Source organism: Syngnathus leptorhynchus, chromosome 13 (assembly GCF_054491065.1).
Source record: "Syngnathus leptorhynchus isolate UIUO chromosome 13, UIUO_Slep, whole genome shotgun sequence".
NCBI classification, from domain to species: Eukaryota; Metazoa; Chordata; class Actinopteri; order Syngnathiformes; family Syngnathidae; genus Syngnathus; species Syngnathus leptorhynchus.
This window is the reverse complement of record NC_141207.1, coordinates 7,666,173-7,691,437: the sequence shown is the minus strand read 5'-3', so window position 1 is coordinate 7,691,437 and position 25,265 is coordinate 7,666,173. Positions and strand designations below refer to the sequence as shown.

At 44.8% G+C, this 25,265-nt stretch overlaps 1 protein-coding gene across 1 annotated transcript in view; it reads left to right on the top strand.

The window, feature by feature from the left end:
• The window catches only part of scfd2 (sec1 family domain containing 2), a 40,361-nt gene that overhangs the window by 6,908 nt on the left and 8,188 nt on the right, over window positions 1-25,265 (top strand). Inside the window, exons 5-6 of the mRNA XM_085927370.1 lie at window positions 2,891-3,066; window positions 17,639-17,918. Of these exons, the coding sequence (XP_085783496.1) occupies window positions 2,891-3,066; window positions 17,639-17,918 (456 nt within the window). The remainder of the gene's footprint in view (window positions 1-2,890; window positions 3,067-17,638; window positions 17,919-25,265) is intronic.

The window sequence follows — 25,265 nt, the reverse complement described above, 5'->3', positions numbered from 1 at the left end:
CACATGTGGCCGCCGCCGAGGAAATGTGAACCACATGTTGGAACTGCGACACACACACACACACACACACACGTTTGCAAACTTTTGTTGTTTGGTAACGAAGCAAAGGAGGCCAGGGATAAAAATATGTGTTGGCACGCAAAAAATAAAGTCATTTTACAAACACACACACAAGCAGGTCAACGAGTCCCGCCGTGCATGTTCACCTTTGTGCAACCTTCTGACTCACATTGCATGACTGATGTACATACGCACACACATTTCCAGTTAGTGTGAATGTTAGCATCTGGCACAAAAAGTGGGCAGGCCCTTTTCGGTCCCTCGACTCCTGTAATGGGTGAGGTAAAAAAAGGGTCTGGTAACGAGCAGGTTGGTTGATGTGGTGGAAATCTCACACACACACACACACACACACACACACACACACACACACACACACACACACACACACACACACACACACACACACACACACACACACACACGTAGTGTTTTTTTTTTTTTGTTCACCCCTTTGTGCTTAAAGACTCAATTTGCAGGCCGTCTGAACATTTAACAGCGATCAATAAGGTGGCTGGCCGCCGATGTAAAAAAAAAAAAAAAGCGCTAACCTCAGGGTGAAATTCTCTATTTAAAGTCGACTTACAAGGAACAGCATAATAACCGATCCACTTGTGTGGCAGTAAAACACTTTCTATTACGTGTAATTTCCGTCCCAGTATGAACGATACATTCAATCGGTATGAATTTGGACAAATGTGGAAATTTATACCATACCTTGTAAAATGTAAGATTTGTTATGGTTTTTAAGAATACAAGTTTGTGATAAATAATGAGATCAATGTTACAACTGCTTTAAACGATTAGACTACATAAAGGTCAAAACAATCGGCAAATATCGTCCATTTACCCGATTATTTTGAAGTGTCATAATTGGCCGACTTAACACTCATTTGTTCCGGATAGTTAAAAAAATAAAACATTTTCACAAGTCCGCCTGGACGTTTTAAAATCACATCCGCTGCTACAAATGGGTCCACTCATTTTGTAGCGCGCCAACATTCTCACATCCACCGCAGCCCAACTTGGCTCGTCGTCGTCTCAACAGGATAACATCATACGAGAAAATAATCCACTTTCTCAGAGCCTCCGCTTGACCTGTCAGCTTTCTCACTGCACAATCGGATGATGCAATTCCCTTCGCTGGCTTGTACGTGTATTCGTTCATCCATCGCGTCGGGAAACGGAACAGCTTTATCGTTCATCCGTCTGTTTTCCGTGCGTTTTGTCTCGTGGATTTATTAGGAGTGTAAGGCTACGCTAAAATTGACATTTCGATGCTATGTTTACATTTGGTCACGCTTTGGTTGAGTTAAGAAATGAAAAGCATTAAAGTGAAGGAATTTTGATTCAAAACATCTCACATATACATCTTCAGGGGCTTTGGAAGGCTTTTTTACAATGTGAAAAATTGCATATGTCTCCTTCAACAATGAAAAATGCGTTCTTAATCCTAAACAGAAGCCAAACATAAAATTGCCTCCACTACTCCGCTTTCTGTGCACGTAAATAAAATTCCCTCGTCTGTTCCCGTTGTCCCCTTTTCACGGAGCGTTACTTATGAGGCTGTCGGGCCGCTGAGGTGGGCCACAACTCAGACCCCCCCCCTCCTGCTCACCGACAGTCGTCTTCAAGTAAGCGGACTAAATCATCACTTTGCCCTTTGTGCCCTTTTTTTCATCCCTCAAGACTTTCATCGTCGGCTCGGCTTCACTCGCTCTTTCGGTATATTTTTATTTACGGCGCGGTACTGCCTTTTTCATTCCTGCTGTAGGTCGCAACTCACGCCCAGACGCTCACACGGAGAGATTCGAGGAGATCTCATGCGGCCAATTAAAATAAAACGTCACGCCAAGTGTGAACTCACTTGTGATCATATCACTTAGTGCAAAGTCTTCCATTCACCCCTTCTTATTTTTCTAAAACCTCCAGACTTTCTCCGACCCGGAATGACTCAGGCGGAACATTCATTAGCATAGATAAGAGCGACGCTTCAATCCGAGTTCTTTGATAACTGGACTTTTTGCGCACGTGGGCTCCCCTCACCGTTAAAAGTTTGATTCCACTCGACACACAGCGACACCGTTTTAGTCGGCCATTACCCGCTGGAGTTTTGCTTGGCTCTGGCAGTTGATGCAGTTCTGTTCTTGAAAAATTATGGTTGGCACATTGAGGCCGGTACAGGAGTTTTTTTTTTTTTTTTTTAATGGCGGGCTTTGTTCACAATAGAGCTTTTCATGCTCTCACACTGTACCTTGTTATGTGAAAAGACTTTAATTTCAGGATGAAACTTGACTCTACCTTTTGTAAATGCTCAAAAAAAACACACACAGTCAGTTTTGTAATTTTGCCGTCCCCTGGTTCGTCCCTATATCTTTTCTATTCAGCACTCTGGACGTTTCCCGTCCATGTGTCCCGGTCCTGCTCGAGTCATGCATTTGGCCGCGCTAAAGAAAACACTGACCGCCCGAGTCCGACAGGAAATACTCCCACATCTGGTGCTGGTTCGGAGCATCAACATGAAGACTCGGTCGTTACGGGGGAGTTAATGCGTGCCCCCCGTCTCCGTACCGTCCAGCCTCTGGTGTTGTCTTCACTGGTTTTTTCTGTAAATAATCCAAAAGCAGATCGGCTTCGCACATCTCCGTCACGCTCTTATGAGTCTGTTGACCGGCTTAAGCGCCGGGTGTCGTTCACCCCCTGGTGTCTATTTGTACAGTTACCCCACGCCGCTGTTCCCATCAGGATGCATTACCCCAATTGTGTGCCTCCTTGTTTGTTTCCAATGCTACAGATCATGTATATGTTGCTTCTCCCTTTCCCTCCCAAGGCCGCGTGACCCCCGAACAGCTGTGCTCTTACGCCCGGCTGTTTCGAGACAACGCGGGGGCGCTAGAGAGTCACTGCGGGGTGCTCCAGCAAGGCCTGGCCACGGCGCAGACCCTCCGACACCCCCTGCTACCCCGCTGGGACGCATGCCTGGGCTTCGAGAGGCTGCTGCTGCAGGTCAGTCAGTGATAGAAAAAAATAGATATAGGGTTGGAAGCAACATATTAAAGCGAGAGAAAATTGTCATTAACCTCTGCAATTAGCAATTCACACTTTCTCCTCGCGTAAATATTTTGGTTGCCTTCGATCAGCCAGGTAAGTGGGTGTCTGCGGGTTTCTTTGCCGGCGGCTAGCATGTTTTTGTACTGACGGGGTTGCAGATTCCTCCCCTGGTCAACAAGGTTGTTTGGAGGGAAAATATTCACATCCAGTACTCTAAATACCCTGCAAAGGAAAAAATGTCCAAATGATTTTTAGCGGGTTAAAGGATACACATACGTCCGTTATAATTTGAACCAAATCACCCTGAAACATCTTCTCTTTTATCTCTGAGGAGCATTCAGCCCTCTTAATCAAAGTAAATCATGAAAAAAAAAAGAAAATCAAGAGCCCTGGTGCCAAAAGTCTAAATTTAAAAAAATGCTCGTAAAAAAAAGCTCCTGTTCCCTAGCTAGCCGCTTTATTAAAACGAGGAGGAAGACTGCGGGGCTTAAAGTTCCAGCGTCCATTAACTCCGTTGGCTCCACTTTGATCCACTCTCCCATGGCTGGCTGCCCACCCGCACTACCTGAGCTTCAACTTTCTCAGCCCAAGTGCCACGTTCGAACGTTTTAGCCCGTTAGCCTTCGGCCGTGCTTTGCGAATCCAATCTCGCAATGTCGGCCTCCCTTTTATTGAGGTATTAGGGAGTAATGAGTTGTGTGTGCTGCGGATTTGAGGGGTGGGGGACGATTAATCGCATGACAAAATTCCTTTTTAGCCCGCCGCGCTACGACACGGCGGTCGCCGTGTGTTTGCCACTCGGGCCGTTGTGGGTGTGACCAGTTTTCAGCCGCGGGCCGTGCAGCGGGCACGTCAGGTCGCTGAGGCCAACGAGTTCACTCCTTGACTTTTGAGTTCACACCCTCTTCTCCGTGCGCAAATATGCTCCAATACGTTGCAAAATACCAAGCACGAGCTAAATTGGACTTGCCATTTGGAAGTTCTAAGTCAAACACAGGGAAACCCCAGTTTCAAAACAGACAGGATTAAAATATTCACTGTCAAAAATGACACCAAAGTGAAATAAAAGGTGTAGATTTAATTTAACACCAAACTGTTCACTTAAATTCACGGCCTTAATGCTAATGTACATGATGAAACACCATAAACGGGCAAATGTAAATTGCCATTGATGTAATGAATTAAAATGTAAATGTTGCACCTTGGTGGGTCTTTATGCTGTGAGGTCATAAGCAGAGTGTTTGTTTTTATAGTTTGTATTTAATCTGGTCGACTTTATGGGCTGCCAGTTAACGGCCGCAGCTCTTGGACCGGTCCACCTCGCGCCTCCATCCTCCTCTGGCGGAGTGCACGGACATGGGTGGCACAACCATGAGGGCGAACCTCAACAGACGGCCTCTTTCTCCACTTTCCAGCACACCGCAGGCAGGGCACGCGATACCGAGCTTCCCATCAACGTTGCGTACGCACCAAGTTAAACATTCGCCACCGCAACGAGCCACCCACAGAGCGCAGGCTGGCAAGACATGTTGACATCAGTGGTGGTGTCTGTGCTTTACCTGAGTATTTATTTTTCCGATGACTTTTACCTCTTAGATTTTAAAAATGATATTTGGAGTTTCTGCTCCTGTCAAAATGAGCTCATAACTTTTTTGGAACTGACAACGTAAAATAGTCCAAGTACAGCATGAGTACTTTTGCTAACTCTGTTGTGTGCGTGTGTGTGTTTCGCCGAACGCTGGCTGACGACGAGCGAGCAGCAAAGACTAGCTAACCTCTAACCCCGCGGCCGCTTGCCTCGCTCTGGTGGGATTAGCGAGGGCTGGGGGGGGGGGGGGGTGGAGCACGCTTCTGCAAACATTCAAGCTTACGACTTTATTGGTCACTGTGCTGCACAGATGCAAAAGAGTGCACAGCCCCCCCCGTGTCGCCTCATCTCTCTTGGGGTCGTGCTAACCGCCCGCCTGGCTCTTATCTGCCTGTCTTGTGTTTGACATGAAATGTTGTGTATATACACGCCAAAGTTGAGCCTGAAAAAAAACAAAAACATTTGAGTGCAGTCTCTGTCTTATCTTGGGGTGTGTTGACGCAAAAGTGACTCTTTTTTTTTTTCTTTTTCTCTCAAAGTTTTTATTTTGAATAACCTTTGTCTGCATGTAGTGTATGTAGTGGGTTTAGAGTTTGATGTTTTGTGGATGTTAGATGAACTGCTGAACTCATAATTGGAAATGACATCGACAGGCTAACAAGTAGTCAGTGTTACAAGCTTTTGAGCCACTGACAAAAGGTGACACAAAAGGTGCAGCAACACGTGTAGACATATTGTACTTGCCGGCATATATTCTTTATCCTCTCTGAAGATCAATTAATATCACTGCATCTTACTGAGGAGCTAAGAGGGTGTATCTGTGTTTGTAATACACTGCCCCCCGGTGGCTAAGGTGCACACATCAACTCCCAATTTTGAAGCACAATCATTGGATCACTTTTCAAGCAATTTAGCAAAGTGTCAGTTTATGCTGCTACGGAATTGCCAGACCTTTCACCTTTGCCCCTCTCGCCTGGACGTACGTTGACCTGTAAAAGTCACGGCGTATACGCCCAGCGGCCATACCGACTGACAATAAAGCTCGAGTCGGTGGCCTGTTATTTCAAGATTTACGAGGTCGCGCCTATCCCCCCAGAATGCTTTACGTACGCTCGCAGATGAAGCATCTGGATCGCATAATTCCGACGGGTGACACAGGAAAATTTTGATATTGGTCCAAAGTTGACTTTCATCTTATCTGAGCGGAATGCCACAAGACATGTAACGGGGGGGCGGGGGCTAAGTCTGTAATAGTACCACCCCCCAACCCCCTATCCCCCCCAGGCTTCAGTGTCTGTCCCTGTAGACCAAACATTCCCTCATCTTCTACATCTCTCTAGCATCTCTGCTTAGAAGATGGAGGGTGCTGGGCATTGTATATGACTGCAGGGCCCGAGTCGTCCGACGTTGACCTCCTGCAGTCGCCCCACTGTTTAACAACCTCACAGCTAGGACCGACTGCCCCCCTCCCCTTGTCCCTCCATGTTTCGTACTTCTGGCTTTATCCCCTTATAGCCCCCCAAGCTACACTGTCCTGCTCAAAGAAGGCTCAAAGGTTAAAACCATGTCAACGACTTGCTGTCTCGTCCTTTTATGGTCCGATAGACCAGACATGGGCAACTTAAATGCCGTTTTAAATCTGGCCTAAATATGTGTAAAACACATGCTCCTAATATTTTTATGATTTCTCGCGAAGATCCACTATTTGGAATGAATTAATGTCATTTCTATTCATTCCAATGGAGAAATAGGATTGTAGTTACAATTGTGGTGACGTTAGCAAACGAAACCCGTTTTTACCTGTCGCTGGCAGAAAAAAATTCGCCCAAACAAGCAAGCAGATTAAAAGATGTACTTGATTGTTTAATTTCACACTTGATGGGAGGACAGACACTCCAGAGACTTACTATCTGTCTACACGCCATTAAAAAGCCAATTTTCCATAATGTGTCCCACTTAAATTTAGCAAATGCCCTTAGCGTTTCATTGGTAGCAACGCCGCATTGCAGCAAGTGTTGCACATCTGCGTTTAAAAGCAATCCTCCCTCATATATACTAAAGACGGGTTATCAAACCAGCGACTTATTTGTCTTCCTTCCTGTGTTTGGCCAGAGATGATCACTTTTGATGCAGTTCACTCCCCAGGAAGACCCCCGGAATAAACCCTCCTCCCCCATCCCAACATCCCGCGTACCTTGAGACGGACGGCTGTGTTTACGTTGCTCAGCGCAGCTCAGGCCTAATGTACGATCTGTTTAATAGGCAGAGAGACGACTGTTTATATAGCGGGGACCTTTTTAAACGAGGTGATGGAGCGGTGGGCCGTGGGGGCAACACAAACTTCCTGTTATCATTACCTTGCTCGCTTTGCGCTCCGTATTACCTCGCCATCTCGCCGGCGGTCATTCGCACTTGTTTTCAGTCCCCGGTTAAAAAAATAAAAATAAAAAAATCAATCAACACGGGAACCAATCAAGCAGCTTGGTGTTAAAACACTTTGCCGCTAGATTGTCATGCGCTTGCGTTTTAATTGTTCTGCTAAGCGTCTTTCTGCTAAATGTCACCCGTGCGCCGCCTCACTGAATTGAAACCGTATGAGGATTGCTTTGCTTTTAATAGCTGTCGAGTTGAGTTAGAGCTTTGCCAAAGTTAAATTGGATCCCCCCCTCTGTTTTTTATCAAGTGCATTCCATTGTGGCGTGATTGTGGAGGCCGAGAATCAAATCGTTTCAATTATTTATCAATTGGGAAAAATTGAGTCAATGGAGCTTGGTCACAGAGCAAATTCAATTTGTAGGTCGAAATGATACGTCAGAACAAAAGCAGCAAGAACCGTAAAGCAAAACCACATCAACAATAGATTTCTTTGGCATGGCGATACTTCCAAAGCCACACTGAGCGGCGTTTGTACGAGGTGGTCTCGGCAGCTCATAGAAGAGGGTCTCTCAGCCTCCCGGGTGAATCGGGTCAGTGTGGTCTGCTGACTTGGTCTCGTGGCGTCAGGCTTCATTTGAGCATGTACCGAGAAGACGCCGCAGACTTCTGGGGGGGAAAAGTTTTTAAAAACATACCACAGTGCCGCATTGACCGTTAAGCTTCACAAACAAGGCAGTTGAAGTGGCTCGGTTGCGAGGAAACTCCCACAATGAGACGGTGTCCTCAGTAAAGTGACCGGTCGACCACTTATGATCGGCAAAACACCATACTTGATTTATGAGTTGAAATCATTTTTTGACCTAGCTTGTAACTCAATTGACTGTACATTGTACATCAAATCAATTATACTCATTGAAATGAGTTTAGATGTAATTAATCCGTTCCAGCCCCAACAGAAAGGCTGATGCCGATTCTAATCTTTGACAGGGAAAAAAAAATCTCACCTGATTAATTTAAAAAGATATCATGAATGAAATAGATTATTTTAATTTTATTTTTTCGTTTACTGGATTTTTGGCAGGACTATGATACCACCTCCTCAGTTGCGTATGTGAAGCCACGCGTGCATCCTTACATTCATCCTTGAAACGTGCTGATCAGCTTCCTGTTGTCACAAACAAGCCCTCTGTCCCCCCCCCCCCCCCCCCTTGCCAAAAAAGCTCCACCTCAGGACAGATTAACTATCAGCTCATTTGTCACTACCTGCTGAGCACGGGCCGGCAAAGGTCAGGCGACCGTAGGATGTGTGTCTTTGTGTCCCGTCTGAAATGGAGACAGCGGCATTCCAACACCTATGACTGTCTCTTTTTGTTAGATTAGATAATGATACTTGGGCCCAGGGAAAAAAAATAAACGAGGAAAAAAATCTAAAATGTGGTTTGTGGGCTTGGCATGGTTAAGGCTATTTGTTTTTAGTGGTAATGTTTTCAAGAAAAAAAAATATTGTCTAGGGAAAGGGCTGAAGTTGAGATGGATGCCAACAAGACAATGCTCTCTTAGACCATCATTGAATGAGTATGTCAGTTTGTGATGAATGTTCCTCTGTGCAGTAAACTCAGCAGTCTGGCAGTGCCCCCTACTGCCTGGGATGAGCGTTGTCTTGCATCATTAGAGATAAAAGGGGCAATAAGGAGGATTAGGGTAATGGGGGGGGGGGGGTATCCCCTCTGGTGGTAAAGCAAAGGTGACACAAGGAGTCTTCTTTGCTAAGCGTGTAATTGTACACATCTGAAGCCCCCCTGCCCCGCCCTCCTCGTGCCCACCTTGTTGCCTAAGGGATTCGACCAGTCACCCAAATAGAAGAGTAACCATCGCCATGACAACAAACCAAAGGTCAATTTGGGTCAATGGGATACAGATTCTGGCTACTCTTGTTCTGTCATTAATTACCCATAGTTCCCTGGGGCCGTTGGTCTACATGTAACCTCATAGCTCAATAGAGGGGGGTCCTGTGTGATCAGGAGAATTTGTTTGTAGTCCAACAATGTCTTAATTGACTAGAAGTTCAACAAAGATGCACCTCAAAAAGTCCTCGGCGTGTTGACAACACACAACAAATCAAATGCCCAATGTAGTACCAAGACTCACCTATGGGTGGCAGCACCATCCCAAAGGGCATCCAGGAAATTCAGTGAAGTCGAAGAAGCTATATGCTAATTTATGCTAGCTTCTTAACGCTTCCTAATTGGCTCTCATTCTGTTTCATGACGTAATCGCAGACTCGCAGAATTGGTAGCTCGGCTATGCAGCCAAAGCTGCAAACGTGTCAAAAGGGCTAACTGTCCATTAAGAGTGAATAAGTATTTTTTCCAAAATACATTGTCGCATAGCTTCAGGCACGAATAAAAGATCTCCATGCTATGTTTACAAGAAGATGAAGAGTAATGTTTGAACTGCACGTTTATTGTGCTGTTAAAGTCATTAATTATCTCTCCGATTAAAAGTTTCTCTGAACTCGGATGACCACCCAAACAGAACAAGCGCAAATTCCACGATTTATAGTCTGTGTATGGGGACACAATAGAAGATGTAAATGAAGTTGTGGCACGATTGCAAAAAAAAAAAAAAAAAACCCACAAAGGCGAGGGCCAATAAGCGGCTTTTGAAAAATCAACAAATGATAAATTGACGAGTTAAGGGCGTGTCATTTTTCCTCTCTGCTCATCATTAGCCGTTCAATGTCGATCCTCGTTTTAGGTTACTTTCATTCCCCGTTCCTAAAGGAAGGCACAAACGGAGCCACATGTGTTTCCAAGCGAACAACAATAGGCGACCAGAAGAAGAACATACGAGCACCCCCCCCCTTCATGAAATCTCCGTATGTGAATAATATAGAAAGAAAGTTACTCGATCAAAAGTAGTTTTTTGGCATCGACCGGTACTCACCGTGACCGTGAAAATTGATCAGCGAGCCTCCTCGGACCAATCGGAACACACGTGTTCATCATGGCAGCAATTCTCGTGGACGTGTAACTCGTTTCAATTTGTTCTCCTCCATGAACATTTGGTCTCCATTTGTTGTAATTGGGCTAAGCAAATGCAGCCTTGTTGGCAAAGCCATTTGGCTCGTGAATATTTTCTTCTGGCTTGCAGGTTCACATCCGAGGAATTGCCCCCTTTTAAATTCTAAATGCATAAAAGCGTGTCATTTTGTCTCCGGCTTTGCATGACAACAGCGTTTCTGCGAGTCAAAAAAATGGACCGAGCGGTTTGCACATCTGCTTTGCGACACTCTACTTTGATATTTGAATACAAGCGGTTGAAAAGGAACATTCCCATCGAACGTCGCCTTTTATTGCAAAGCGAATAAAATCTTTCAAATCTTGCGATCGCTTGTCATCTGAAGAGTCGCAGACTTTTCTGGAACGTTGTAATTGAGCGACATTCAGCCACTTCCAGACGTTAGCAGAGAGCCCGAGGGCATCTTTTTTAGACTCAGAGGAGCGGCTCGCTCACCCCCCCCCCCCAAAAAAAAAAATCCCTTTGAAGATGTTTGACTTCATAAGCATCATCGTGATCTGGATGACTGATTTTATAGTGACCATGTCGATAAGTCTCAAGTCCCAGGTACGAGTGAATCCGCCCACTGTTGGTCTATAAAAGTCATCTTCCGTCGATACTTTTTTGGCTTCCAAGAAACACAAGATGACCGAAGATGAAGCCTGAGCGCTAAAACAGACACAGCTGGTGTCTTCTACGATGAGTATTAGAAGAATACGTCTGCGATCCAAAAGATTACGTTTAGCTAGATTAGCATAACAGCAGTATTGTTGGAAAAAAAAAACCATTTGCGTTATTTTTTTAAACTCATCAAGCTCGGGCACTCTGATTGGACATCTCCAAACAATCTGACTCGTGTAAACAACACGAGTGTGAAAATGATTAATTCTACCAAGCGACATTTGTACGCTAAGTGGTGCACTTTGGCACTTTTCAAGCAGACGGCGACAGCGATAGTGTTGTTTGAAGAAGAGGGGGGTCTCTGTCCACGCACGCCCACCAGGCGTCGTTGAACGGCCGCGGCTCTACGCTGCATCAGCCGCTAGGCAAACAGACAGACGAGGCATTAGCGATGACTTTACCATCTGCCCGGGAAGGTCGAGGCGTGATGGAAGAGCGTCGGTGATGCTGACCTGTTGGTTGACAGCAGACACCTGGGACGCCATGACCCCCGAAAAAAAGGGATATGTAGAGTACCCTCCCACTCCCTGACGGAGATCTTCAGAATTGTTTTTGTTCTTTCCATCCCTTTGTGTCTTTATCTTTTCCATCAACGATTGGAACTGAGCCTTCAAAATGTCGTGATGGACTTGAGATTTCATTGTATGCTGCATCGTTAGTAGACGCTGTGTAGAAAAATAGCTCTAGAGAACATGGTACTTTGTCATTTGGTCCTAATACTTTTTCTTAACACACCCCAGCTGGCTCAGCTTTGAAGTGTACACTATCTTCTCCAGGCTGCATAATTCAGCGCTTTTACATCAAGGTTCTTCAGAACATGTTTTGTTCTTGTTTTGTTGTTGTATGAACCCGCGGTCTGTGGCTAAATCCGTTCCAGAATCCCTCGATAGTCTTGAGATTCCATTCTACTCCGCATCCGTGTCGGGTGCAGCAAAGCAGCCCCAGAATAGAACCGGTCTTCTACTGTTATGTGGGTTACCTTTGCCAAGCTCTATTTCATAATGCAGGCCGCGTGCTGGGTTGGTAGTCCGTGGTCTGGGCTAGTGAAGGTGATCCATTAGCCTCCGGGGATTACAAGGTCTGAAGACAGAAGGAATGAGCTTGGTGTGCCCAGAATTTGATGTCACCATCCATCTTTGCCGGCAAGCTCGGTCCAACGAGGCATCAGCGCCTCACGTCTTGCAGGACTTGTAAAGCTGTCTTGTGGAGAGTTGTCTTGCCTTCTGCGGTCTGTTTCCGAAAATTCTATTCAGTCAAGAAAATGCCATTTTCTTTCGTTGTATATTATGCTAGCATAGGAAGTGAATCCACAGGCCTGTTTCCATAAACGTCCTTCAGCTGACCTTTGGATTTGGAACGATGGATGGAAACAAGTCGAGTCCAAACGTTTTTATGCTTCGCTTTATAGATGGTAGGAAATGTCAGAGGTCGATCAAATTGTACCAAAATAATTTATCGTCACATCTTTTTCCACAGAGAGCCTCACGATTTCATTTTATTATTTACAATGTTCGATTTATTTGAGAGGCTTTTATTTATTGGATTTTTTTTTTTTTTAGTTTATTTCCATATTTGTAATTTGTACTTTGCTGAAGGAAAGAGCTTTGTCGATAAATCTGGAAAAAAAAGTTGGACGGTTGCGGCAACAAGGATGGATGTGTCGAGGTGGATTTAGGGAATTAGGGTTGCCTCGTCGTCGCCCCACCTCCCCCCTTTTTGCTATCGTGTTTAGCTGAGCCGCCTGGCTTACGACTCTGGGAATGTTTGTGGAGCGGAAGCCCGGCTTGATGTTGTTTGTATTGTTCGATTTCATTGTGTGCGCGTGTGTTTTGAGCCGCTATCGGCGTGTTTTGCTTTCACACATATTGGAAAATCAACCATGCAATTTTCAGTTTGGCTTGTCTCCATCCTGACTTTTTGGCTCAAAAAGGGTGCGAATCAATTTGATTATTCAATTATCGGATAAGATAATCGATTATAAAAAGATCGCTAGAGGTGTTTGAAATAGTTGATTCGTCAACATCAATTGTCAAATGAATCGACATTTGTTTTTGGAATCGATTAATCGTTTGGAGGCGTCGTTAAACTTAAATTTGTCAGAGTTTTGTGATTTCAAAACAAACGATTACAAATAGTTTTACAGATTTGGAACATGGTGAAAATTCCTTGCAAAAATAAATAATTAGAACCTTGAATGAACCCTGACAAGAACTCAACATTTGCTTTCGCCAACATTGCAATTATGCAATTTAAGAGATTTTGGCTTATTTAAATTTGTTAAAAATAGCCTGTCGGGAAAATATGTGATGTTTCTAAAAGATCTCGATAACTCAACATTTTAATTATTGGTGCAACGCACAAGTGCAGACATGCGGTCTGCTAAGGGATTACGGCGGGTGTGTGCGCTCTTTCATTGCGTGTCGCCTCCACTCGGCCCGTGACACTCGAGCAAACACCAGCGCAACACATCTATCTTTGTCCGAGTTGTTTTGCCGGGCGTGTGCGTGCGACAGAAGCCTCGCTGTATGCGCGTCGACGATATTAAGCCGTCCAAAAGCCGAGGGAGGGGCCGCCGTGTTGACGTGATACACTTCATCATATATGCTGGGAATTCATGTCGACAAATGTGCTTGGAAAAAAAAAAAAAGGTCAAACCTCCCTCTTGGCGAGTTAAATTATGAAAATAATGTGAGAAACAAATCATGAATTCACAGTTTTTTATAATTTCCTCCCCTTTGCTATCTTTTTTTTTTTTTGCGTGGAACTAGGATGGGAAAACAAGCTCGCAAGTGTTTATTATGCCTTTTGTTCCTCGTGGACGCCTTGATTTAATTGTGCGTGCACGTAATGTGCGCCTGGTTCTCGCTGCTACCAAGTCCCATTGTGTTTTTCCTGGCTTATTGTCATTATTTGTCTTCCGCCATGGACTCGCATCGCCGCAAGCTAGAAACTGAGCCGAGGGACAGGAACCCGAGGATTGAATATCAAAACTGAACACGGTCACACGGTGGCGCTACATTTAGTTAGCATTGTGTTTATTGTGTTGGTTTTATTGCCGATGTTTGCGCAATGACTCAGATTGATTTTCATAACAATTTTTTATCTTTTTTTTTCACACAAGGACAGCTCTCGAGTTTCTAAATCGTGACAATGCAGTCTTTTTAAGCAACGCCCTCATCCGAAAGTGAGTAGCCATTTAGCGCTATGTATTTTTTATCGATGTAATAAGACACGGGCGGTGCCTTACTTATTATGTCTTGCGTTGCAGTCGAAAGGTCCAGATAAATTAGCGGAGCTTTTGATGTTTTCCCTAAAAAGAAGACAAAAGACTTCCCGTAAGTGTCCGACTTATTCATTTCTTGTGGGAACACGTCGTCCGTTTTATGTTGACACGGATGCCCGGCTCGTTAATCCGAGCTCAGACATCTTAATTGATTGTAATTGACTTGTAATTGAACATCTCTTGGACTCGCAGGACACACGCTGGCAGTGATAGCATCTTAATTCTTCTTCCCATCATTCCAAACTTGATTACTCCCCCACCCCCCTCTCTGTCCTCATTTTGTTTAGTTTTTGAACATTCCTGTGGTTTTTGGCGCTGTCCACAAAATTCATTTTCCCCCAGGTGTGTACGCAAGCCAGATTTTTTTTTCTTCCCATTGGACATGTTTGCAAAGTTTTATAAATGTTTAGGGGAAACTCAGCTGTGTGTAGGCGACATGTTTGTTCGTGCCGGTGGCAGACGTCGGGATGATGATACCACGGATTTACACACGGGCAACAAAGTATTCATACTTTGTTACTTTCCCCCAAAGGCCCCGGTCGAGGCTTTCTGACCTCTTTTTTTTTTATTTCATCCAGATGTGCGCGTTACCTCCATTTAGTTGAAACCAAACGATGGTAGATGGTGACGAGTACCCGGTTCCAAACGCTTGCTGATCTCAGCACTGCAGAATGTCGAACGACACTATTGGGAGGCACCGAAAGTACAGCTAATGGGCTGAAACACTCCCAAAGCTGCTCGTTTTGGAGGGAAAGTTGTGCGGACCCCGCTGGGCCTTCAAGGTGGCGCAACACTGCCCCCTCACGTTTGAATGGTCTCTTGCGAATATGCATCACATCCCCGAGGAATTAAATGAGTCTGAATTGCCTTCACATTGTTGTCGCCCCCCACCCCCCTCCCTTGCAGCCTACTTTTGGTTACCCCGCCCTTCTCCCACTGCTCTCCATGTGCAAGACAGACTTCTTTAATCCCTCTCAATACACAATTCTTAATTAGCCGCGCTCATGAAAAGAAGTCGTAGGTCTGGATTTATGCTGCATGGTTCAAATGACGCAATTCGGAATGTTTTGTTCGCAAGTGATGCAATTGGAATTTTCTTCATTTCGTAAAATGATAGTTTAATGCTAACATATACTGTAGATGGGCTCATCTAAATTAGCATAGATATAATTATGAACTTTAATCAAGGATATCTTTGGGAGTAACATTTCTTTCAAATCTGGAAAAAAAATGGAAAAGACAATTTTCACTGCTCGCATCCTAATAAAACGTCGACTTGGTGTGTTTATTGTAATCAAGCTAGTGTTTACTCGAGGATGTTTTCCTCCATGCCGGAGCCTCCTGAGTCAATTAGAGGATGGCGTGTAACTATCTCGGCTGCTTGTTTACTGATGAACCGTTGTGATTCTCCCAATGTGTGTGTGGGAAGGGGACGAGCGGCGTAATGTGTCGCAGGCCCAGATGCGGGCTCATTAAGTACCGCAGTCTAACCTACGCTGTCTTTCTTTTAGCCCTTTGGAGTCGAGGAAAAGAGCTACGTGGTTAGCGAGCTTGTGTTTTCCCACGGGGGGTTAACAATTGTCAAACTTTGAGTTTGCGATGCATAGACCTTCTCTGTGCTTTCCCAAAAATATTTTGAATTCAGGAATAGTAAATCAAGTTTCTACTATAGAAATAGAGTTGTAAGATAAATGGCAGAATGAATCAAACTTTTTTTTTTTTACAAAAACAATTTTTTATTGGGTATAAAATCATATAAACACAAACCAGATTAAGATTTCGTGCTCCAAACCGTACTGTGGCGTAGTGTACTAAACTGGACCGTACCACTAGGCGAGGGGTGTCGTGTGCCAAACAGATGTTCTCGACGCAGTGACCACCGTTTGTGTCTGGGAGTCTCTTCTGAATTGTATGTGAGGAAAGTGCAGGGTGAGAACGTTCAAGTGTAACTCCGGTCATGGCAAGTGCGATGCTTTTTGATTTGTGCTGCTTAACATGTCAGCACGCTACGATCAGAAACAAAAACGGGCAAGCTCCCGCTCTGTGTGGTGAGTCAGGCCAGAGATTTATGTCAGCCGTTACACACAGACGGCCCAAGCGAGAGGTCGCCTTACTTTTAAGTGCCTTTGGCGATTTCACGGCTTTTATCTTTTTTTTATTCCCTAAACTGGCAAGTCAAGATGGAAGGCCTCTTTGCTTCAGCACGTATTCGCTTCTTATTGCATTCAAATTGAACTTCACCTAAAAGGAAAAAAATATATATATTTGAATAAATCGATTATATGCAAATTTGGCTTTCTTAGAATTTAAATACCGCCAAACTGAGACTCAAATTCAAAATGATGTGCAAATTGCGTAAAGGAAATGAGTCATTTAAGGCTTTTGTCTTTTTCTCACACGTAGACGTGTAAAATGTTTTGCGCTGACACTCGCATGCTAAGACTTAACACGTGTTTAATCTCGACTCTTCCGCTGTTGATACTCGGAATTGTGGTCAGATTTATAACTTGCCGTCTTTCTGTTTAAAAATCACACATTTCCGCCGTGGCCCTTACGGGGACGTTGTCCATCACTGGGTTTTTATAGGCGTAAAATAAACGGTAGGTTTCCGTTCATGCTCAACTTTCGCAAAGGAAATTGTCTTTTTAATAAACAGCAGCTCCTCATTGTCAAATTTATCATAGTCATTGGACAAAGTACTTAAGTATTTTTTTTCCTGAAGTATGGGAATTTAACCAGTACTTGAATTTTTATCTGTCTGTTTCTTCACCAGTATTTATACTTTTACTTAAATACAGAGTGCGAGTAGTTTTGCTGTTGCTGATGACGACCGTGACTCTCATGTCGGAGGGGGAAAAAAAAAAAAAAACAGCAGCCCTGCTGTTCACAATTGAGTCCGACACGGAGATTTACGGCCTGTCTTCCAAGGTCTCATGTACGGCTTCCAGATTGGCTGACACGATTGCATATTTGTGCTTTGCAGAGTGCCGGTCAAAGAACGCAATTTAGCATTTTGGCGTTGACGGGTAAACCGAACCCGACCTGGCCACTTTCCGCAAACTGCCCCTCCTCCCCTCGCCAGACGCCGCACCCCGAAAAAGGTTCATTGTGAAAGGCCTGCTTCGGGTTAGCCCTGCATGTGAAACGCTTACCTTCCTCCGGGGGTTGCATCTGGAGCTGGTTTCCTGTCTAAGGGGAGCTTTTTTTTTTTTTTTTTCCCCGAGCCTCTGTGATTGGCTCACTCTGAGCCTGGATGGATCCCGGGATGCTAAGAACGGCCAAATGGTGATCGGTCAATCAGCCGCGCGCAGATTTAAAGCAGAACTTCCTGCAGCCGTTGGCGTGCGATTGGTGCCAAGAGTAAAATCTTGAAACAAAGAAACTTGCCCATTCACAATTTGCATACAACATTATTTGTATTCATTTTTAATTTTATTCTGTAATTGACCATATTGATTCCATGTAAAAAAAAAAAAAAGTCCCAGTAAATTAATTGATAGTATCCTCTCATGACTTTTGTCTGTTTTCTTGGATGTCAGGCTCTCGGAGATGCCGACTTCCCTTCGGTGTTGAGTCAGATGCTGCCCTTGTTGAAGCCACGCAGAAGCCAGGACGGCTCCGGCTTTGCAGAGGACGAGTGTGGCCCCGACGAGCTGATCCTCCTGCTGATCTACTTGTACTCGCTGGCCGACGAGGCCCAGGCCGCCGCGCAGGAGGACGTTCGGCTGAGGGAGAAGCTGGAACAAGAAGTGATCGGAGGGCTCACGTTGGCAATCACCAGGGAAAGCAAACTCAGCCCCTTGCTGCAAAAAATCACAGGTGAGACGGCTAATTCATTTTCACTTGACCACTAAATACAGATACAACAGGTTCATTGAATCGGATGTTCTAAAATGATACTAAACTTATTTAATATAATTTTAGAATTATATTAAAATTATTAAAATTGTTAAATAATAATTTTAAAATAAATAAAATAAAACCATATTATATATAAATAAATAAAAATGATTTAATAATAATTTTACAATTATTTAATAGAATATAATGCGACCCAGACAATAATATAAGAAGGCTGCGACTGTCTGGGTCGCATTAGGCCTTCACACTATTTCCTTCTTTCTTCACACCATGGTCACAAATGACAAAAAGATGTGCTTACACCCCATAATACTCTGTAACCTAGCAACCACAAGCCCTCAATCAGCACCATAATGAGTCTCGTACCTGTTCGGTCAACCTGCGATAGCGTGTATTTATAGTCTGGTATGAAGGTCAACCATATAGATGGATGGATTGTCTGCAACCGCAGTGCCATAATAGCGTCTTTAACCTTGAGCTTACACACACACACACACACACACACACACACACACACACACACACACACACACACACACACACCCTCGTAATTACAGCTACTTTTAGTTGTGGCCTGCCCGTGCACCTTTGCACACACCCTCAAATAACACTTCTCATATTCCACATGTACGGGTGGTAAATCTATGTCGAGCGTTAATAGAGGTGTGGTCTTTGTTTCTCTTTCTTTCTTTTTCCTCCTCACACGAGTTCCCGCTCTCCGTGAGGGAGCCCCGACTCGCCGATATAAACACGTGATTGGTAGTGACCTTGTCGCGGTGTGCCAGCTGTGTTTTCGTCGGCATATGTGTGTATGTGGACCTCCCTTTTTGAACACGCCGAGTGAATTTTTATGAAGTAACATGAGGCGGGCGGTCGTCTAGGAGAAAAACATTGATCGTGACATCCCCCCCACCCCTCCTCCCCCAATTATAGCCTTAAAATGAGAACCAGACATAGTTTGGAACCTGGTCATCACGAGTGCAATACCGGAGGTTCGGCATAATACGAGGCATGCAAACGCACCCAAAATGGCCGACTTCATGTGTCTGCGGAGCCCGATTGGGCCGACTGCTTGCAAAGGCCAATGTTGCGGTCTAAACGCTGATGTCGCCGAGTCCCGCGGATGTGTTTCCTGTCAGCCGCAGTGGCGTTTATGTTGTCTTTGGTGCGCCCTCAAACATCCTCCTTCTCGGCAAGAGAGGAGTCGAGCGGGCCAAGCCAAACCTTCCTAATTCCTCAACCCGGGACATCGGCTCAGTTGAGATGAGGCCTGGCTTTGACTGCTGGGAATGGGAACTAATGCCCGCTCCCTAGATGGAAATGGTCAGAAGAATATGAAATAGATTGGCACAAGGTAGACTGTTTCAACACAGCGCCATCTTCGGGATCAAATGGGTCATTGCATGTAGGCTGTAACAGCAAAACGTGAAAATAACTAATAGAGATGCAAAGTTAATGCCGATTCAGCGCTTGGCTTTGTTATTCATCCTGTGCTGTGTGTGTGTTGTAAGAAAGACTGTGGGGGGGCGAGGCCGGGGTGGTAAAGGCGTAGGGGGGGGTCTTAGCGAGAGCTCCGGACCTCCCCCAAGGCAGTTGTTTGCATTGGCATGGACCGAGCAAGCGACATGAAAGCAGTCACATTGAACTCCGTTTTATTTTGCCTACGTCTCCAACTTTTCTTTTCCCCTCTTTATTTTTCTTCTTCTCCTTCATTTCCTTTGCCATGTCTGCTTGCACTCCTTCATTCCTCTTCCTCCACAACGACCACGGGGCTTCCTTCATTTTGCCCCAGAAGGATCCGGAGGCTTGTCTTTGGAAGAGGAAGTGGAGCAGAAGTCGGTCCAACGATCGCGCCTGATTAAATATATGAAATTAGTCTCAATTATTTTTAATTGGGGGTTGTTGTTTGACTTCCTCCTCTTACTGTATAAACACATACACACTCGTTGTCAAAGCAGCCGCTAGCCTTGTTCCCGCTAGTTGACTTGATCAGATAAGCTGGTGACTTGGAGAACAGGCCGTAATTAAAAGGGAGGTCCATCGCAGACCGTCTAGCGCCTCAGACTGACCACACAGCTAACTGCGGTCGAAGACACCCCCCCCTCCCCCCCCATCCCTCGCCCAACCCGACCCCAAGTGGTGAGCGTTGCAGTCCGAGATCCACCAAGGCCACCGCGGTCGCCTTTGTTTATGTCTGCTTTTCCCATAGGGGAAAAAAAACATGTCGCCATCCTAAATTCGTTGGTTTCAATGAGACGTATCATACAAAAATAATATCAGCCAAATTCTATGTTAACATTAAGCTAGCAGACTTTCTCAAGGTAAAAACACATGCAGTTCACTTTGTTTTACGATTCGCTTGTCACGGTAGCACAGTGGGAACTGTTATGAATTATAGGGAAATAAATACATAACGTTTTCTTTCAAAAAAAAAGATCACAACGTTGGCAAAATTACAGCAAGATGATGACTTTCACATTCGAATTTGTGCAGTGGGGAGGAGGCCTCGCTGTTTTGCGGCTCGTCGTGTGCGGTTGACGCCTGTGTTTGCTTTAGAACGTCTTATTTATGACAGGAAATGCTCATCATAAAACAGGCCGGCTGTCCGCGGGGACGTGTCGCTAGAAATAAGAGACGGTGGCCCACGCGCTCACTCGTGCACAAAGGCCGAAAATACATTAGCGCATGCGTACGTGCACCAAACGTTCCTCCTTACAAAGTTACTGTGGGAATGTGTGGAATGTTTTGAAATGTGTATTCCTTCACACTATTCACTCTGATAATAAATAGTATCAGCAAATCTGGGGACAAAAGTAAAGCTAAAGGATCGTTTTGATGATTGAACTTGGACTTAGTTAGTTTCTTCTTCCTCTAAATTTTGCCACACTTCTTCCAGTATAGCTCAGTGCTGCCAAGGCATATTGTGGCACAATGCAGTACTGCACTGAAGGTCTTGGGGAAAAATATTTTGCTTCAGTGTCCCACAACAGCCCCAGAAGAGTCACGTTGGCGTCTAGATCTCCTTCTCGTGTTGAAGAATTCCTCCAAGGCTCCTCCGCGGCACCAGATGGAAGCTCTCCTGGCTCTCTGAGCCGGCCCGGTCATTTCCTGTCAGGAGGCCTGGTGTTAATCAACGGGAACGCCACCCCTTCACCCCCCGCCCCCCCACCCTCTCCGTGTTCTCCTGCACACCCTCATCTATCAGCTAACCCCCACCCCTTTATTTTTTTCCAAAGTCCCTCTTCGGTTTCGTCGTAAAACAACCCGAAGGCAATGTTGAGTCTTATCAAAATGTCCCCATTAGAGGAATGCAGGTCCAGAGGCAGATAGTAAGGGATGAAGAGCCTCAAAAAGCCAACAAACCCCCTCCTCTATCTCGGACTCTGTATGTTTGTACTTAGTCAATTGTTCTCTCTGCGGTTTGTGTCCACGGTTTGGTTTACATACAACGAGAAGGGAGGACGGCCACTTTGAGTGTGGAATTCTTGTGTATGTTTTTCATGTGCGCTGCTTATTTTTATGGGTTGACGTGACAAGACGATCAAATGTAGCCCAGATGCTCACATAGCTGCAGTTTTATCGGAACGGCGTCAACGTAAAAGTCGCTGTAGTCCGACGTGGCCAGATGAAGGCATGAATGAACCACTGTTTCTCTTCTCGTGGGAAACGTTTTGGTTATTGAGAGTCATTGCTAGCGTTATCGTGTGGGCGTATCGTACGTGTGCCGCGATAATGGCTGTCTGCGGTTCACCCACTTCAGAAAATAAACACATTCAAAGACACACACACCTTCCACTACTGGTCCTCGTAGTGGTCTGCGTTAGCTTGTTCGGCTTGTTGCGCAGTGTCGAAGAGCAGAGTACATGATCAAGGTTTTTGTGTTTCAGCCAGTCTGGGTGTGTTATTTGTGTCATGCTAAGTGTTAGCATCTCATCATCAGAGGTTACTGCGGCTTCGGGTCTGGCCCAGCATCATCCCTCCGACCTGGATCGTGACACTCTAATTAGAGACTGGATGAAAACTATTAAATTATAGTTTATCCAGACAGTTTTTAGCTAGTTTTTTAAGTCACGGTCTTGCTGTCAGCGTATAATACGCTAAGTGCTACGTCTGCTAGCGCTCCGCCCTGTAATTCACTTTCACTTGCGCCACCAACCTAGCATGAATGCATGTTTTTGTGGGACGCCGGCCTGCGTGGCTGCTTGGATCCGGAGATGATGAGGCTCCGGGACCCGGACGGGAAGTAGAGCCGCGATTAGGGAGAATCGGACTTCCTGCGATAGGATGTTTCCTCCCTAGATGGATGTCGCTGCCGTATCTTGTCAGTTGTCGTCTTGTGCATTTGTTGGGATTTGTAGAATATTGGAAATTGTATTCGCGTAAGAAGACTGTCTCTCATTTTCATGTCAACAAAGAGTCAAAACAACACTGTTTATATCTGTTTTCATTCAAAATGCTCTTTGTTCTCAGTCCTGCACTTTGTTAAACGTGGACTTGCGCAACACTTCATCCATTATTCCGGTCTCGCGCGCATTCTCACAACACACACACACACACACACACACGCAATATAGCAAGTATCTGATCAGCATCAACATTATCTGTGTGTGTGTGTGTGTGTGTGTGCTTCCTGGGAGTAGCACACTTATCATCTGACACACACACACCCGCACAAAATGACATGAGGATCAAAGGTTAATCATGTCTTTTCATCAGCAGCACCACCCTGTCCTCCTCTTGTCTTAACGGCGTTGTCCATTATTCTCCATTGTTTGGTCGTCTTGTCTCATTGTTGCTGTTTGCTGATCTGAAACTAGGGTCAGGGTTTCAAACTAGGGGTAGGGTTTTAAGTGTCATAAATGTCATTCAAAGAGAATCATTTCATTTTGGAATGTGCTAATGCTATCTGCAGTTCATGCAAACTAAGCCAGACAAGTCTGCATCAAATCCATGTATGTTTTGTTGGCGTTATAACATGAACATGAGCCACGGGCTCCCACCAGCTCTTCATTAGCACGGTGTAGCCTAGCGTGGCGGCTCCAAGCAGCGGCGGGGCCTTACCGGAGGCCTCTTGGCTGCCATGAGTGTTATCGCGTCATCTTGCTTGACCATGTGTGCGTGTTTATTTGCTGGAAACTTTTAGCCAATAGGCTTTTTTTGTTCTGATGTTTTTTCAAACACTAACTTGATGTTCTTTGTTGGTTTAGGCTAATATTTGTTGACTATCTTATCATATTAGTCTGTGTGATAAAGACAGGATTTATTCAAACCAAAGAGGCAGACTTACTTGAGACTGTTTTTGTTTTTATGTTTTTTACTGTTAACTAAGATTACTGTTAACTAAGCGTCAGTTTTGATGCAGAAATTTCGTGGGATCTCTGCGTGGAAAAAAAGAGGCTTAATCCCCGCAGACAGCACACCTACCGGAGTCTTGGCCTTGCCTCGTAAATCCCAAATTCACTTCGCAGCAACTTGTTTTGGTTATCCAGGCTGGACGCCCTATAAAACATTCTGCCTTGTTCCTCACAAAATGTTTCTTCGTCGTACGGATTTGAGTCATGCGAGTCACCACGCCCTCACTCCATCCAGATGTGCCGTAACAAATGTTGTGCGCTAACATGTCACACACACACTGACCAAGAATTTACGAGAACAATAAGATATAGAACAAAGTGGACGAGGCTTAAATATGTGTCTCTGTTTTCTGGGTCATTGGGACTGTGTGACTCGTCTGTTAGCGGGTTGTTGTTGTTGTTTTTTTTTCGCCATCATGTCTGACTTTGCTCCCCATCGCATGTGTTGCACGTTTGAAAGGGTTTATTTGGAAAGTGGAACCTGCCACGGCGAGGAAAGAAAAAGGGGACTCGGGCCAGCTTTGGAGGAAGGGCGGACACTTGGACACTGTTGTAAAAATGGAGAGAATAGTTGGAGCGCAGGAGGAGGAGGGAAAGTGACTGTTTTTTATTCAAGCAGGTTTGGTGCCTCACATCTGGGCCGCTGCGAGAGAAAAAAAAAGATGCTTATCCTCCTCAGGAGACCGTGAAAAAACAGCTCCTCGGTCCTTCTGGCAGAGAGGTCTGTTTTTGATAGGTTGGAGAGTTGGGGGCCAGAACTGAATTGATGGGGGTACGTGTTACATGCTGTGTGCTGCGGGCTTATCTAACACTGCCCCCTAGCGGCTACGTTAGTAACTGCATCTGTCAAATCAATGTGAGTTGTTGTGTTTGTGTGTGTGTGCGCGCCCGACTGATCACACGTGTTCATGCATTCTGGTGTGCAACTCAAGCCCAGTGAGCAACAAACACATGTTCACATGTTTCTACTTGGGAAAACAAACACAGCAGAGCAGAGGCCCGGGTGCTTCCCGGACGGTCAAAATAGGACCTTTCACCCCCCCCCCTTTCAACCCCCCCCCTCAGATAGATAGATAGATAGATAGATAGATAGATAGATAGATAGATAGATGTAACTATTAAAGATAGATAGTCCATTTGAAAAAAAAGAACCAAATTTACCCCGCCCTGCTCTAGATCATTTTAATTGAATTTTTTAAAATTAATTTGTATCTGTATTTCTTTTACATTTTCGTTTATATGCAATCATACTCGTTTTAAATTTAGTTCAGCTGACTTTTAGGGAGTTAGTATCCGTTTGACGAGTAGAGGGCGCTTTGGACAGACGGACTGGCGGACTGCTGAGTGTAATACCAACAATGCGCCGCTGGAGGGCAGTACTGTCTTTTGGTTTATTCATTACTTTTTCATCCACTGTCGTTGACATCTTGGTTCATTGCAAGAACCTCAGCAGTTTTTTTATTGTTGAAGAGATAGTTGGAGAGAAAACAAGTAATATATTTTTATTATATTTTCAGGGAAAATGACCTGATAGTTGCAATTGGTGACGTCACTGAAAATTGAGAAGATTTGAAAAGGATTTGTGATCAGTTAGGAGGCGCACTGTATAAATCAGCAAATAATCATCAGAATAATAAAGGTGACCTGGCACACTCCTTCAATCATCACTAAGCTAATGACATTCTTTCTCACACACACACACACACACACACACATACGCCCGCTATGATTGTGTAACAAACAATTGATGATTGATGCACACCATATGCCAGCAAGGTCATTCATGAAAAAAAAAAATATTGAACAGAATGATTGTGGAGAAAGAAGGCTGCGATTGGACTCTTTTTGACAGACAAGGTCCTTTTCAAGTGGTAGAATACTTTTGTGGTTGTGTAAGACTTGCTGAACCAAGACGTGGCTTACACAACATTTTGAATGGATGAAACAGCCA